This window comes from Maylandia zebra, linkage group LG18 (genome assembly GCF_041146795.1).
Source record: "Maylandia zebra isolate NMK-2024a linkage group LG18, Mzebra_GT3a, whole genome shotgun sequence".
Lineage (NCBI taxonomy): Eukaryota > Metazoa > Chordata > Actinopteri > Cichliformes > Cichlidae > Maylandia > Maylandia zebra.
In genome coordinates, this window is record NC_135184.1 from 6,006,211 (window position 1) to 6,024,188 (window position 17,978).

General features: G+C 39.3%; 1 protein-coding gene across 1 annotated transcript in view; it reads left to right on the forward strand.

Annotated features, from left to right (window-relative positions):
- The first annotated feature begins 559 nt into the window (after positions 1–559).
- Positions 560–17,978, forward strand: part of LOC101482762 (receptor-type tyrosine-protein phosphatase N2) — a 232,001-nt gene continuing 214,582 nt past the window's right edge. The window contains exon 1 of the mRNA XM_014410209.3: positions 560–830. Coding sequence (XP_014265695.2) covers positions 743–830 — 88 coding nt within the window. The 5' untranslated portion in view covers positions 560–742. The remainder of the gene's footprint in view (positions 831–17,978) is intronic.

A 17,978-nucleotide genomic window follows, 5' to 3' on the forward strand; every position in this document is an offset into this window, starting at 1 on the left:
TGTAGTTTGTGTGTGTGTGTGTGTGTGTGTGTGTGTGTGTGTGTGTGTGTGTGTGTGTGTGTGTGTGTGTGTGTGGCATGTAAATCAGGCGGGGTGGCAAAATAAAAGGCACTTCTTTACACATATGCAGGTGTTACATTCTGTAATATAATCTATATATGGTTAAAATGCATCAAATGCAGTAAGTATACACGTTTCATGAAACATTGCCTGTAATTTTTATTGGCTTAAACCCTAGCATAATTAAACATTTCATTCACAAAAACATATGTGCAGTTTACTGACATTTTGTGTAACTTTAAGTATGTAACAATTTGATTACATACTTAAATTTACACAAAATGTCATTAAACTGCACTGTCGGTTCAGTCTTACTTTTAAAGTATTAATGAAAGCTTATTTTTTAAAAAGAACACTATGCAAATTAAGGTGGCACCCCATGCCACCGCAGTAGATCCGCCCTGTGTGTGTTTCTAAAGTTTTAATAATTATTATTTTAATTTGAGCTTTTATTTTGGAAAATGTCTATCGGAAGTACAGTGTGTGAGTGCTTGTGTTTTGATGCTGCGAGAGCTCGAGCCTCCAGCAGCAGAAACGCCCAGCATCCTCTCTCCTCTCCTCCAACATCCATCCACCGTCTCCTCCGCTCCTCCGGCTGCGAAGGGGCCGCTCTGACTGGGAAAGAAGAAGAACCAAACCAAAAATGTCCTTTTAACACTTGAGAGAATAACCCAGACGAGACATGGATCCTTTGCATTTCTCTTTCCTCCACCATCTCCTCCTCCTCGCCTCCCTGAGCTCCTTCCCCGCTTCTGCTGACAGGCGATTCGGTGAGTAAATTAACGGGTGATTATTTTCTCCGTGATGAACAGAGCGGAGCTCCGTCCGCGCCCTGTGGAGTTATCCTCAGAGCCATTTTGGAGAGAGACCTGGGGGGCAGACTGTTTCTGTTGTGGTCTGTGTAAATATTGTATCAGCGAACTGCCACGAACCGGCAGGCTGATTCACCGCAGCTTCACCTGAGCGCAGGAAAAACAAACACGGCGATCCTGCGATTCATTTCCAGCGCAATAATCCGCTGTCAGTGTGCCAGAGCTCCCAGGAACATCACAGGAAATCTGCTAGAGCAACACACCATGACACAGTGAAGCGTACACAGCTAAATGAGCTTTTTTACACTGTGAAAACAGGCCTAAATCTGCCAGTCCTGAAGTCTTTGTGACAGCAATGGAACTATTGAATAATCTGAAGAATGCACAAACCAGAAACTCCTGCAAAATATGCTAGTTAATCGTGGTTAGCACATATATTTACATTTTTAAAAAGGAAAGAAATGTAAAAAAACCCAAAAAAGAACCTCAAATATTAAAAATTGGTCTCGGGCATCATACATAAAATACCTAAAATAAAAACTATAACAGCCACAAATTAAATATTTAAATTAATGTAGAGAAAATACCAGATCTTATTAAAATATTGTTTTAAGAATATATTTATTTTTAAAAAAGACTGAAGCTAATGATTCAACACTCAAAATGTAGAAATTAGAAAGAGGGATCGTACACACGGCCCTTCTGGGTTGTTTACACCCGCTTGTAAACAAAAGCAGCCATCAGTGATAACATCACTGCAAAGCAATGAAAAATGGGATCGTACATGCACTCTCAAATTTCCAGCTCTGCGCTCCTGACAGAGGCAGCTATTGATCGGAAATTTAAACATGTGCGTGTGTCTGGAGAAGAGTGCACGCACTCGCTTGCACTGTAGAGTCTATAAATAGAGTCAAATAGCTCATATTCCCCCAATGACTTGAGACCTGGAGCCTGCAAGCATGACTGATACAGAGATTTGCTGTATACGATGGTGAGTACGGGACGAACAGCAGGAAGAAGCTGGTGCTGAGAGGGAGGTGTGTGTATCTATGTATCCAAGACCCTCCTCCTCTTCCTCCTTCTCCTCTTTCCCTGTGATTACATAACCAGCATACAGAGAGTATGGCAACCACAGGACACGTGGAGCTGTGGAGACGAGCAGCAGAGACAAAGTCTCCATTTCAGCGTTCATGTTTTTGAAGGAGCAGGAATAAACAAATCTGAAATACATCAGACGAGAGGGTTTTACTCATATTAGCAGCACCTGTTATTACTGCTGTCACGTTTGTAGGGACCTGTGGTGCTGTTTTGACATTTCTTCCTTAAAATGCTGTACTGTACCTTTACATTATTTTGCTACTTGACAGGTCTCCAACTTAAAGGGACCATTTAGAGTCATTGAACACCAGCGGCACTGTGAAGCTGGATGCTGTTTTATTTGCATCACAAGAATGTAGGTGGCGTGATTTATGTCCTGCGTCTGGTTTTGCGCTATTTGACTGATCAGTGAGCAGTCGGTGGCATTAACAAGCCGACAGGTGTAGCAATGTTCCAAATGGGGCAAACAAGAAATAATCATCGCTTTGCGTCATCAGTGTCAGCTGGTGGTTCTTGCTAGTGGTCATAATTATCATCTGTAAATTAAGGTCCATCGCATTGTTAGTAGGAAGTTGGGTGCATGCTATGGGTCTCCCTTTGTTTCAGTCTTTTTCCGTCACTGTCTTGGAGAAATATGATTCCTGGGCTTGTTTGTGTAAAGTTGCAGTTGCCACACAGCGCAGAGCAATTTCCAGGAGCTGGAAGCAAATTAAACATGTAAGATTTCAACTTGCTGTTTGTTTTTTTCACGACTGGTTTTGATATTGGGAATATGCTCATAAACATGTACCTAGTTTGATATCCAGAGTTGTTGAGCTGCAATATTTTTCACTGGAGTTATGTTTTTTGCATCCCTGAGTGCTTTGCTCCCATTGGTCACTGTCTTATAGCTCTGGCTTTGGTCTCCACCATGTCCTCAGAGAAATGCCTGGAGTTTATGAATGCTCGGTTATGTTCACCGCACAGGCTTCTGTTTCTGTATGAGTTTTAGTACTCAATAAGTAGATCTACTCTTTTGTTTTGTTAATATTTTGCATCGAAATATCAAGTAAATCTAGTTTTCTGTATAATTTAATAAAAAAAAAAGACATTTGTTACATGTATTAAACCTCAAGGGAGACAAAGTGAAAGTAAGTTTCTTTTTCTTTGCTTCTGGCACACTCTGGCAACAATAACCGTCTACTCTTAAACTGCTTCCATCGCAATACTGTTTAAGGGAAACTGAACATAATATTGTGTATCAGAATTGATTTATTTTTCCTTATGTACCCGGACAGTTATTGCACAACTGAATTTATCTTACTTAGGGCCTGGCCATCATACTACAAGGCAATTAAATATAAAAAAAATGATCGTTTAGTTAATCATTTGTTTTACATTTTGTTTCCTTCAATTCAATTTTATTTATATAGCTCCAAATCACAACAACAGTCGCCTCAAAGCGCTTTATATTGTAAGGTAGACCCTATGATAATACATACAGAGAAAAAACCAAACAATCATATGATCCCCTATGAGCAAGCACTTTGGCAACAGTGGGAAGGAAAAACTCCCTTTAACAGGAAGAAATCTCCGGCAGAACCAGGCTCAGGGAGGGGCGGGGCCATCTGCCGCGACCTATTTCATTGGTTACTTTCTCCTAAATTTATTGGGATATCTTAGATTCTGGGATCTCACTAATCAGACTCTACGTTTTAGCAAATATATTACATTCGAGAACATGTGTGTTTGTTAAGAATGACTTCTGAGTATACCGCTGCTATATGACAATTTGGGGTGTTACTTGAAAGCAGCATTAACTTGTTTCATGTTGAATCTATACTCCATCTGTCAGATAAATGTAGGATTGAAGTGAAAAGTCCAAAAATGGAAGTATAGAAAGTGAGTCGCATCTATAAACAGAGACAGTGTTTCCTGGATTTCAGTTAATAACGTTCTCTTTTTTTTTAACCCGCCTCATAAAAGAACTTGAAACTGTAAACATGGATTATATTACCCTGAAAGTGGAGTGGGTTTCATTATCCCTTATGGGACCTGTATATTTTAATTTCTAATCAAAAGTGACTTTACACTGACCTTGTGCACATAATATTCTTTGGATATTTAAAAAGTTTCTGTAATATGCCTTCAGGGACCGGTAGCACCAGGGTGCAGAGGGGATATCAAGACCCAATACTTTCCCGGTATCTCTCATCTCCTGTGTTGCTGCATTACAGCTGTAATATTTCATGTAACATTTAAGGATTGATGGAGTAAATTCATGAGTAGTCAGCAATGACTTTACAATGATCTTGTTAAAAATTTTAAGGCAGTTTATCATGTTGTAATCTCTTTTGCTCAGAGGAAGATGATCAGTTTGTTTAAAGGCACGGGCAATCTCTCGCTTTTTCTCACATGTGTGTGTGTTTTTTCTTTAATGTGTGTGTGTGTGTGTGTGTGTGAGAAGTCTTGAAATACACAGATAGCTTTTATAAAGACAGGTTTCCATGGTTGGAAAAGGTCAGACAAAGAGTAGATTAGGAAAGATTTTTGCCACTGAAGGAGTTCGATGGAAAAAAGTGTGGGTGGTGAGAAGCGCTTGCCTTGAAAATGAAGGTTTGGTTTCAGTTATTATTCTCTGAACTTTTGAACCAAAACCTCAACATAATGCCAACAAGCTGCTTAAGCACGATCTTTAGCAGACTCTTTCATGTGGCAAGCAATGAAAACTACAGTAATGTTCTTATTGCCCTTCATGTTATTCATTCATTTTGGGCAGTTTAGCTTGTAATCCTAAACCTGAGTAATATTTAGCTTGGCCTGAGAAAGGCAAAGCTAAACTCCAACAGTAAATATCAAATACTAAGCTGCATAGTTAATGTTTACACTAATTATTACCACCTTTACAGTGTGTAATAATGTAATGAAGCAGTTAGCTCATTCTGCCTTTTCCGATTGTGTTTTTAATGAATACAAGTGAGTCAAATGACATTTGTGCTTGTCTTCAAACACCTGGCTGGACATACTTGCTTATTATTTAAAGTATCAGATATTCAAAGACGATGCCACGTTTTTTTTCTCCATCAAAATAACCCAAATCTTTACTTTCTTTGCATACACCTCGGTCTCACACACTAGAAACTTAAAAAAATTCTAGTTTTTAAAGTTCAGAGACTGAATAAGTTAAGTGAAATATTTTTGCCTTGCAGAGGCAGCAGCAAGATGCTGCAATCCTACCACAGTATTCTACCAAACATCATCCATCACTGCTAATAGTTTCTCTTATGCCCCCTTAGCTGGAATCATCTGTGCTCAGTGATGAAGTGGAAGCTCTTGTGTGGGAACCGTGCCCAGACATACCGCTTGGATCGCCACTTTTTGGGTTTCACTTTTATCTATTTTGTGTTTTGGCTTTGAAGTAGAGATCGGTTGAACAAGATATAGAATGAGTCTTCGATTTCTTTTGATGGAATGGGACATCATCCTGTTAAAATATTGTATCATTTCTACTGGATATAAAATGTGGGCCATTTACTTCAATTTTGAACTTGTATCATAGATTAATGATCCCTGAGAAACTTGGTAATCAATAACACAAAACCAAATAAACAAAAACATTTTTTTTAATCAGAAAAACTCAGGTATCCATTGTTCCTATTTTGTCCGATCAAAGGCCCAAGCCAAAAATAATGCAGCTGCTTTTTAGGTAATTAAACAGTTCAAATAATTACTATGTTGTCATAAATGTTATTGGTAGACCAATCAGCTTCTATCATCTTATTAATCTATCATTTATGTTCATGCATCTTGTGCTGGTCACAGTGAGTTTTTGTTGTAAAGGCTCTTTGTGAGTCAGATTTTCCCTCCTGGGATTCCAACTAGTGACTATGCTGAGATGTCATTCTTCTTAATCATTAACCTGGATGTGGAGAAGGTCATCGCTTGTTCACCTGGTGTGACTGTCACCATGGCAACGCTCATTAACTTTTCATTTGTGCTGATAGGTTGGTTGGGTCGGGCCAGGCCTGCAGAGCTACTGAGGTGGTTTACTTTAACTATGTTGTAAAACATGAGGAAATGGACAGAGCCAGGTGTATGGGAGCTTTTATGTTGCAGAAGTGGAACAGTGTGATTGGTCAGAAGTACGCTCCAGCTATGGTGACAAATCTGTTAAGATTTCCCCTGGATTTCTGGGTGTTCTTGCATTATTTGTTCTAAATACAGGTGTTAGTAGTTTGGAGTCCTTTTTATGAAACTTTCACTGAGCATAGCAAAAAACATACTAAAAAGTTCACATCAGCATCTTTTTAGTTGTTTTATAGTATGAAGTAGGCAATAAGTTTAATAAAAATGTTGCAGATTTAATGCCATTTAAAGAGGTTGGAGAGGAGATTTCTGTCATTTTCCTTTTGTATTGATCTCTAACTATTGAGTGTATAGAAAAGATGTACCCAGCATAAAGTAACTATATTTGGACCAGTGCTTGGAGTACTAAGTTATCAGCTAATGCTAGCAAGCTTGGTTATGAAGCAATATATATAAACTATATGTGTCCAATGGAAAGAAACATATGTGTGCTAATAAGTAACCAACTAAAAATACACTGGATGGACTATAATACACAGAACATCATATTATTTTTCAGATTTGAATAAAATGCTCCAGGTGACACTGCTGCACTAACAGCCCAAACAGGGTTTAAAGGTTTAATTCAGAGACTGGCAGAGATAAGTCGTAGGAGACGGCTATTAGCTGCCATCAAAGTAACCACGTTACTAACTATAAGTCTGGCCAGTATAACTATCCATAGAGATCCAAAGCTTTTTTTCTGTACTAGATTGTAAACATTTATTTCTTCTGTGAAGGTGGGTATTTGAACACACGTGTCTCTTGGATTGGACGCACTTTGGGAGCTGTCCTCAAATGGCTGTTTGAGGAACTTACCATGTATCTTGGCTCGAAGTTTGCAGCTTGGATTGCACCTGGTAGTACACTATATACTAATACTAACACTTCAGTTGTAATAAACTATAATTAACCTTCAGTCAGAATTTTTAGTTTTTGAGTTTTCTCAAAGTACAGCATGTTTAGCAGTTGATATGTGAGTTGACTCAGCTTTCTGTGGACTTGCGGTATTTGGCAGATCCATACTGGCTTTATAATAAAGTCCTACTTTTTTTATTTCACTGTCCTTCTTTCATTATTAAATCTGCTAATGTTGTTTTTTGGATGATGTTTGGGAAGAATCTCTTCTTTCATCTGCAAAGTTGACAGACTTGATTCAGAAAAAAATGAGTGATTATAAATCTGACATCATCATGTGGTGAAGTCTGGCTGGTGTTTCATTTGCTTCAAGGATTTGCCAGAATGACTTGCCATTAATCAATATATCAAGTAATCTGGAGTCTTCTGGAGTCAGTGCAGAAACTGAAGGTGTGATGAAGAGCCTGCCACACTCACTGCTGCCCTGCTTCTTCTTAATCCCTGCCTGCTACAGATTGCTGTTTCTGGCTGTGTTGACTAATATCTCCCCGTTTTGCTTTTTTGTCACAGTGCAGGTGAAACTGAATCTATTCTCAGTGTTATCTCAGTGAATTGTGTCTGCTTGGCCCTGCAGGGTTTGTTGTTCTTCCTGCGTGCAATGATGCTTGGATTCACCAGAGTGCACCCAGTCAGTTCCTGGATATTTATGTCTTCCAACAGTTTCCACACTGAGTAAATGTGTCGTTTTTTTCCATCACTGATGTACATGCTAAACACAATAGAGAGGAGGGAGTCATCAGTTACATGTATGTTTGCTTAGTGTATAGCAGTGATTAGAGGTTACATGTACCTTCAATATCACACCGCTTACATGTGTAATCATATTTATACAAATCGCAGTACAGCTTTTGGCAACTGCTAAATGTAATTTATGTTGTTGAATTTGAAAGTTGTCGCCTGAACATTTGATTGATAGTTCTGGTTTACTACACTTTAAATCTTAAGGAATTTGTACTTACCAGAAAGAATATCAGCAAGTGCTACAAAACAAGAGGTTGAAGAGGAGTATTCATGAACATATTCTTTGCTTATCTCTCAATGATTATTGCTTTTTATGCTAGCTAGCCGTATGATTTTTTTTAAAACTTTTCCAGGAACATAGCTTGAAGTAGCTACCAGTGGTTAGCAACATGGCTAATGCTAATAGCAGTGCTACTGTACAAAGCAATACAAAATCCTGTAAATGCCCTTTTTAAACTCCAATAACACATTTTTGCAGTGTGCTACAGTCATATGAAAATGCTATGTTGGAAAGTTGGCAGGCAAGTTTTCTTTTAAGGTAGAGATCAAGTAGAGATAATGAAGCGCTAACGCTAGGCTACGATAGTGCTATATGGTATCATGATTCATCGGGACCATTTAAACTGAATTAAGGCTTAAAGCCGTGCATCATTAGAACTGAGGATACTTTGACTTACTGTATAATGCAGATGGCACCTGTCTGTGTTTTACATATACAGTCTCTGCTGCAATTTAGCTGAATATGAAAAGAAGTTCTAGCAGATAAAGTTTAACAAGTAAAACTTTGTTCAGTGTTCCCTGAAAGATTTATTTATACCATCCAACAATGTGCCCTGAGCTTTCCTGTGCATTAAAGTTTTAGATCCAACATTTCAGGTGTTTCTATGTTCTGTTTTACCTCTAAGTAAAGTCTTTTTGAATGCCATTCAAGCTTAACCAAAATAACAATAGAAGACTAAATGATTCAATGTGCCTGCACAAAAAATGCACATTTGGTTCTTGGAAAAATAAAAAATCCACATTCTGCACGGTGCACTCCAGATGTAATGAAGAGCGACAGTAAAGCAGTGCTTTGCTGCTTCATTCAACTAGATGGATCAATGCTGTGGCTTTGAAAAGTCTGTGGAAGAGATGGATAGAGGTGGATGTGGATGAAAAGGATAATAGGAGTAGAGGGAAGGGGACGGAGGGAGTTGTTTTGTGACTGTAGGAGACCGAGGCGGGGATGATGAAGAGAGATTACTTCCAATTTAAGAAGGGGTGTTTGTGCACACCTCCAAATTGGGAAATGGATTTCCCTGCTTTGCTGCAACAAAATAATAATGATTACAAAAAAAAATCCAATACTGTCTTTCCTTCCAAAACCTTCTTTTTGTGTCTGTCTAAATTGTTAGAAGTCATGTCAGGCATGTTGTGATTGATCTTTTCTCTCAGAGCTGAAGCCCAGACAAAATGGGCTGAAAAAACAAAGAGAGAAAAGGAAGCCATAGTACACTACAGGATGCATGTGCCACTTACACATATATACAGTGTAGGTAGACAACACACAGGCTGCCACGAAGGAAGCCCCTTTTTTATCAGCTATGGGAAAAACCTAAAAGTGAGTCAGCCTTTAGACAGACTAAAAATAACAGTACTAAGGCGGGGAAAGCTTTTAAAAGGCTGCGTCTTGCAGCCTCCACTTTTATCTGCTGTCCGGAGATGTAAACACTGCTGCACAGATAACATTGTGTGGTGGAAAACAGAACATTAAAGGAGAAGGTTGAAGGAAATGCTGCGAGTTGTCTGCTGTTAAAGAGACAGAGGGCAATAATTGCACATAGTCTATTCGGGAGTTTGAAAAGAACACGCCTCGCTCCAATGCATAAAGTTTAGCTGCTAGTAAAGTGTATTTAAAGGTTTTATGGGTGCATCTGCTTTGAATATACAGTGGGGCAAAAAAGTATTTAGTCAGCCACCGATTGTGCAAGTTCCCCCACTTAAAATGATGACAGAGGTCAGTAATTTGCACCAGAGGTACACTTCAACTGTGAGAGACAGAATGTGAAAAAAAAAATCCATGAATTCACATGGTAGGATTTGTAAAGAATTTATTTGTAAATCAGGGTGGAAAATAAGTATTTGGTCACCTCAAACAAGGAAAATCTCTGGCTCTCACAGACCTGTAACGTCTTCTGTAAGAAGCTTTTCTGTCCCCCACTCGTTACCTGTATGAATGGCACCTGTTTGAACTCATCATCTGTATAAAAGACACCTGTCCACAGCCTCAAACAGTCAGACTCCAAACTCCGCCATGGCCAAGACCAAAGAGCTTTCGAAGGACACCAGGAAAAGTATTGTAGACCTGCACCAGACTGGGAAGAGTGAATCTACAATAGGCAAGCAACTTGGTGTGAAAAAATCAACTGTGGGAGCAATCATCAGAAAATGGAAGACATACAAGACCACTGATAATCTCCCTCGATCTGGGGCTCCACGCAAGATCTCATCCCGTGGGGTCAAAATGATCATGAGAACGGTGAGCAAAGATCCCAGAACCACACGGGGGGACCTGGTGAATGACCTGCAGAGAGCTGGGACCAAAGTAACAAAGGTCACCATCAGTAACACACTACAACGGCAGGGAATCAAATCCCGCAGTGCCAGACGTGTTCCGCTGCTGAAGCCAGTGCATGTCCAGGCCCGTCTGAAGTTTGCCAGAGAGCACATGGATGATACAGCAGAGGATTGGGAGAATGTCATGTGGTCAGATGAAACCAAAGTAGAACTTTTTGGTATAAACTCAACTCGTCGTGTTTGGAGGAAGAAGAATACTGAGTTGCATCCCAAGAACACCATACCTACTGTGAAGCATGGGGGTGGAAACATCATGCTATGGGGCTGTTTTTCTGCCAAGGGGACAGGACGACTGATCCGTGTTAAGGACAGAATGAATGGGGCCATGTATCGTGAGATTTTGAGCCAAAACCACCTTCCATCAGTGAGAACTTTGAAGATGAAACGAGGCTGGGTCTTCCAACATGACAATGATCCAAAACACACCGCCCGGGCAACAAAGGAGTGGCTCCGTAAGAAGCATTTGAAAGTCCTGGAGTGGCCTAGCCAGTCTCCAGACCTCAACCCCATAGAAAATCTGTGGCGGCAGTTGAAAGTCTGTGTTGCTCGGCGACAGCCCCAAAACATCACTGCTCTCGAGAAGATCTGCATGGAGGAATGGGCCAAAATACCAGCTACTGTGTGTGCAAACCTGGTAAAGACCTATAGTAAACGTTTGACCTCTGTTATTGCCAACAAAGGTTATGTTACAAAGTATTGAGTTGTATTTTTGTTATTGACCAAATACTTATTTTCCACCCTGATTTACAAATAAATTCTTTACAAATCCTACCATGTGGATTCATGGATTTTTTTTTCACATTCTGTCTCTCACAGTTGAAGTGTACCTCTGGTGCAAATTACTGACCTCTGTCATCATTTTAGGTGGGGGAACTTGCACAATCGGTGGCTGACTAAATACTTTTTTGCCCCACTGTATATAGAAAAAATACCATCCATCCATCTGCCAATGCAACGTTTTATCCAAGTATCTTTCTAATGAATGCGCTGAGTTAACTCTCTGGCCCCAGCCCCTTTCCCTCAAGATCAACAGGTCTCTTATACAAACAGACATATGGCATTGTGGGACATGTAGTGTTTTTTTTCTTCTTCTTTTTTTAAAATGGCCCTGTCAGGAGGCATTAAAGGCCACAGCCTGGACACTGGTCTTTGCTCACAGGGTGAAGCTGATTGAAATTCTGTTCCTCCCGTGTGGCCGCCTTGGCTTCGGTCCACAGCGCGATGCTGCAACCTATTTCACACTCGGCTGCTAAAGAGGGAGGAAACCAGAGAGAAGAAACTTGGGGTGGCAGCAAAAGTCCAAAAGGAGCATGCAGAGTCATCTTCTTTATCATCACCCTCCGACTGACTGGAGAAGCCTTTTACTTGGAAGTGAAATGGGAAAAATGTTTATATTGCCTTACTTTTGATTTTATCTGTTTTATCTTAGTGTCTTCTTTTGGAAGCACAATGAAGTTTATTGTGGACATTTACATTGACTCTGTCATATTTAAAATGTATAGTTTAGACATTAATGTATTAGCAATAATTATCAAAAGAATCATCATCATGATGTTTGTACCCTGTTTGACAACACTTAATATCTTTTAAACATAATATCTGCAAACCGGTGCAGCGTCCGCATCACTGCGGACGACCATCTCCTGCGACCGGTTGGGGTGAGAGAAGGAAAACAGGATAAAGACATGCCGTCGAAGAGAGACAGAGCCAACCATTTAGAAGCCCAGGCTCTTCCAGCAGCCACCAGGCCCAGGATCCTCCAGCAGCCACCAGGCCCAGGCTCTTCCAGCAGCCACTAGGCCCAGGATCTTCCAGCAGCCACTAGGCCCAGGATCCTCCTGCTGCCACCAGGCCCAGGCTCTTCCAGCAGCCACCAGGCCCAGGATCCTGCAGCAGCCACCAGGCCCAGGATCCTGCAGCAGCCACCAGGCCCAGGCTCTTCCAGCAGCCACCAGGCCCAGGCTCTTCCAGCAGCCACTAGGCCCAGGATCCTCCTGCTCCACCAGGCCCAGGATCCTCCAGCAGCCACCAGGCCCAGGCTCTTCCAGCAGCCACCAGGCCCAGGCTCTTCCAGCAGCCACTAGGCCCAGGATCCTCCTGCTCCACCAGGCCCAGGCTCTTCCAGCAGCCACCAGGCCCAGGCTCTTCCAGCAGCCACTAGGCCCAGGATCCTCCTGCTCCACCAGGCCCAGGATCCTCCAGCAGCCACCAGGCCCAGGCTCTTCCAGCAGCCACCAGGCCCAGGCTCTTCCAGCAGCCACTAGGCCCAGGATCCTCCTGCTCCACCAGGCCCAGGATCCTCCAGCAGCCACCAGGCCCAGGATCCTCCAGCAGCCACCAGGCCCAGGCTCTTCCAGCAGCCACTAGGCCCAGGATCCTCCTGCTCCACCAGGCCCAGGATCCTCCAGCAGCCACCAGGCCCAGGCTCTTCCAGCAGCCACTAGGCCCAGGATCCTCCTGCTCCACCAGGCCCAGGAGCGTTAAGATGCCGCCTAAGAGGAGCAACGTTAATGAGGAGGAACTGGAGGACATAAAGAAATCCCTAAACTTTATGTCTGAAGAAATAACAACAATTTCAAAACAACAAAAACTGATACTCAATTTAATGGATGATATTAAAGAACTAAGAAGGCAGAGCGAGGAAAAGGACAAGAAGATTGCTATGCTGGAAGGACGGGTGTCAGATCTGGAACAATATTCAAGAGTAAATGATGTGATAGTGACAGGACTGGAAACCAAGCATCAGACATACGCACGGGTAGCAGCAGCAGAGAGAGGGGAGCCACCCGAGCAAGAGCTACGCTCTTTGGAAGAGCAGGTAATGGCCTTCTTTAAAAGCAAAGGTATAGAAATGGACAGTAAAAATATTGAGGGATGCCATCCTCTTCCGAGAAAAAATCAAATACCTGCCATTATCATTCGTTTTGTTAATAGAAAACAGAAAAAAGAACTGCTCAAGCAAGGAAGAAAGCTAAAAGGTACAAATGTTTATTTAAATGAACACCTAATCAAGAAAAATGCAGACATTGCAAGACAAGCAAGAATATTAAGAAAACAGAAGAAAATACAGTCAACTTGGACGTCAGACTGTAAAATATTCATTAAGTTAAATGGAACACCAGAGCAGGCTAAGGTTCTAGTCATCAAAGAGATGACTGAACTAGAAAAATATAACTGATAAATGCAAAGCAGTGCTAAATATGATGTGACCGTCCAAGTGCACAACCAACGCAGATGTCTGACAATTTTCAACTAACAACTCATATAGATATTGAAAATAAGACATTGATGTATGACAGCAACATAGATCCTGATTGTAATTTCTTTAACAATAAGACAAATGAATGCAATTATTATACAAATGAGCAACTTAAAAAGGAATTCAAGGTAGAACAGGGTATAACAATGGTTCACTTTAATAGTCGAAGCTTATATGCAAACTTTCAATCCATCAAAGACTACATAACACAGTTTGAACAGCCATTCAATGTGATAGCCATATCGGAGACCTGGATAACTCCTGGAAAAGAAGAAGACTTTAAAATAAATGGATATGAATTCCTTCATGTAGACAGGATCAACAAGAAAGGAGGTGGGGTGGCACTTTACATTGATAAAAACCTAAAGTACAAAAGAATGGGAAGAATGACAACTGTTATTGATGGAGTGATGGAATGTTTATCAGTGGAAATAAGTATAGAAAAAAGGAAAAACCTAATTGTCAGTTGTATATATAGAACACCAGGATCTAAGATTGAGATATTTAAGGATAATATGGAGGACTTATTTACAAATATAAATCAGAAAAGAATGTTTATTTGTGGGGACTTTAATATTGACTTATTGAATCCAAATCATAATAAGAGTACAGAAGAATTTATTGATTCCATGTACAGCATAGGTTTATTTCCACTGATAACAAGACCGACCAGAATAACATCTCATTGTGCAACTCTATTAGATAATATATTTACAAATATAATAGAAGGAAAGATAAAAAGTGGGCTGTTAATCAATGATATAAGTGACCATTTACCAGTCTTTGCATCGTATAATTGCCATTATAAAGTGAACAACGATGGACATAAGATTATTTACAAAAGAATAAGAACAGAGAAGACCTTAAATTGTCTTAGAAATGAACTTTTAAAGCAAGATTGGAATATTGTATATGAACAAACAGAAGTTAATAAAGCTTACGAAGGATTTTTAAGAACATTTAACACATTACTTGATAAAAACTGCCCAGTAATTGAAATCAATAGGAAACACAACTATGCAGGAAGACCATGGATGACAAAAGGACTACAAAATGCCAGCAAAAAAAAGAATACCCTATATCGAGAATTCATAAAAAAGAGAACAATAGAAACTGAAATGAAGTATAAAACTTACAAAAATAAATTAACTAATATAATGAGATCCTGTAAAAGAGAGTATTACATTAAAAGGTTAGAACACAATAAAGATAACACAAGAGATATATGGAATGTATTAAACAGAATAATCAAAAATGAATCAAGGAATAATGATTACCCTGGGTACTTTATAGAAGGGACAAGAAGTATTAATAACATGGAGGAGATAGTAAATGGCTTTAATGAATTCTTCGTAAACATAGGGCCAAAACTGGCAGAAGAAATAAAGGTTGATGGAATAGAAAGGGACACTGGTGAAAATATTGAAAGGAATAGTAGCTCAATGTTTTTAAGAGCAGTGGAAGAGAAAGAGATTTATGACATGGTTAGAGGACTTAAGAACAAAACCAGTACAGACTGGAATGATATTGATATGGTAACGGTAAAGACAGTTATTGATGGTATCGTAAAACCATTAAAATATATATTCAACTTGTCGTTTCAAAAAGGAGTTTTTCCACAAAAAATGAAAGTTGCTAAAGTTATTCCCATTTACAAAACCGGTGAAAGACATCATTTTACAAACTATAGACCAGTGTCAATACTCTCCCAGTTCTCTAAGATACTGGAAAAACTCTTCATAAAAAGATTTGACAGTTTTGTGGAAAAATATGAATTAATGACAGATAGTCAGTATGGGTTCAGAAACAACAGATCAACAGCTTTGGCACTGATAGATTTAATGGAAAAGATAACGGAATGTATGGATAATAAGAGGTATGCGCTCAGAGTTTTCTTAGATCTAAAGAAGGCGTTTGATACTGTTAATCATGAAATTCTATTAAAAAAACTGGAAAAGTACGGGTTTAGGGGAGTGGTTTTGGAATGGTTAAAAAGCTATGTAGGGAATAGGCAACAATATGTACAAATAAATGAATATAAATCTAATTTGATGGATATAGCTTGTGGAGTACCTCAAGGTTCAGTACTGGGTCCAAAAATGTTTATTATGTACTTAAATGATATCTGCAGAGTATCGGAGATTTTAAAGTTGGTAATATTTGCAGATGACATAAATATACTGTGTTCAGGTGGGGAATTGCCACAGGTTTTGGAAATGATCACACAGGAATTAACGATATTAAAGAAGTGGTTTGATATAAATAAATTATCATTGAATCTCGATAAAACCAAATTTATGTTGTTTGGAAACCAAAAGAAAAACATCGACGTAGAAATATGTGTTGACAATGTATATTTAGAAAGAGTAAATGAAATAAAATTTCTTGGGGTGATCATTGACCACAAGCTCTGTTGGAAGCCACACATTACTTATGTTCGGGGGAAATTGGCACGGGGCATTGCCGTCCTGGGAAAAGCAAAGCATATGTTGGATCAGAAAGCACTGCACATTTTATACTGTGCTTTACTACTGCCATATATGAGCTACTGTGTAGAGGTCTGGGGAAACACATACAAAAGTAACACACAAACAATAACTATAATACAGAAAAGGGCCATTAGATTAATAAATAATGTAGGGTACAGGGACCATACAAATGCACTCTTTGTCAAAATGCAAGCTATTAAATTCCAAGACTTGGTGAAGCTTAAAACAGCGCAAATAATGTATAAAGTAAGAAATAAATTGCTTCCCAAAGAAATCTGTAAATTGTTCATAGAAAGAGAAGGTGGGTATAACTTAAGAGGGAAATGGAATTTAAAAATACAAAGTGCTAGAACAACTTTAAGAACTATGTCAATCTCAATTGCAGGAGTTAAATTATGGAACAGTCTAACAGAAGAAATAAAAGACAGTCAAAACATAAAACAGTTTAAAGTAAAATATAAAAACCTAATTTTAAATAAGTATAAGAATGAAGAAAACGGGGTTAACCCAGGATGGTAATGTTGCTGGTAATGGTGTTGCGGTTCTTTTTTGGTTGTTTTTTTGTTTTTTTGTTTTGTTGTTTTTCCATAACTTGTGTATCTGCAAATATACACATTCTGTATTTTTCATATGAAAGAAACTATACTGTGGTGGGGCTTGCTAATTTCTTGTTTTTGATTTATGTAGGTTATGTTTTGTTTTACTTCATATGTTTATATGTTTCATATGTTGTTTGTTTAATTTAAGACAAAAAAAAATTAAATGAATGAGAGGTAAAACTTGAGGGGGTAGGGACAAATAAGTAAATACTTCAGCCTACTCCTTTTCAAACAAATAATGGAATGATATTTTGTAATGATTGTGAAGGCACATGTTTGAAATAAAAATGAACTGAACTGAACTGAACTGAACATACATAAACGAACTCCAGCTTGTAAAGGAGGTTTTTGTAGAACAGTGAAGTTTGGGTCAAAGAAAAGGACAAATGACTTATAATTTTGTGCATTTCTGTTTATGTGTGCTTTTACTGCATTGGCAGTGTTTGCAAACATTGTTAGTTCAAACCATGACACAGCCTCCACTGTGCTTTACAGACAGCTGTAGACACTCACCTCTCTCTCCAGCCTCTGTACATTAAGAACAATTTGACCCAAAAATCTTATATTTGAGTTCATTACTCCTTCACGACCCGTTGCCACTGATTTTAAGGCCAGTTCATGTGCAGTTTGGCATACCTCAGCCTTTTCTCCTTAGTTCCCTTCCTTAACAACATCTTTTTGAGAGCTAATATTGCATTGAGACCATTTCGGATGAGATTAGCTGAAGCGAGAATGCGCTTCTCAGGTCCTGTTGTAGGTCTTTGCTAATTTTTTCTTAAGGACATTTCTTTTAGATAATGTTAATTGGCTGTAGACAGTTAGACAGTTTAGGCCTGGAACTTTTGTCCTATACTTTCCCCAGAAATGTAAGGACACAGTGCACATAATACAGTGTAAAAAGTGTGAAAGTAGCCAATGTCCAAAGAAAGAGACCCTGGAGAAAGTGTGAACCAAAGTATAAAGAATTTAGAGGTTTGGTGCGTTCACATAGTTTTAAACATGTGAGATCTACTCTGACCCCCCCCCCCCCCCCCCCCCCACGCACACACAAAAAAAACAGTGACACAAAAATCAACCAAAAACCCAGAAAAAGCTAATCTGTACAGCGTTTGGTTTTCCAACATTGTAATTCCCTGCTATTTGTTAGCATCTTTGTATCCATTTACTTGCTTGCATATTTTTTTGTTCTTTTTATGCTTTTTATGCAGAAAGTGGTCCAAATGCTGCACGAACGCCTCAAAGCTGCCGTAATGAAACTCGGGCTCTTTGTAAACAGCATTTC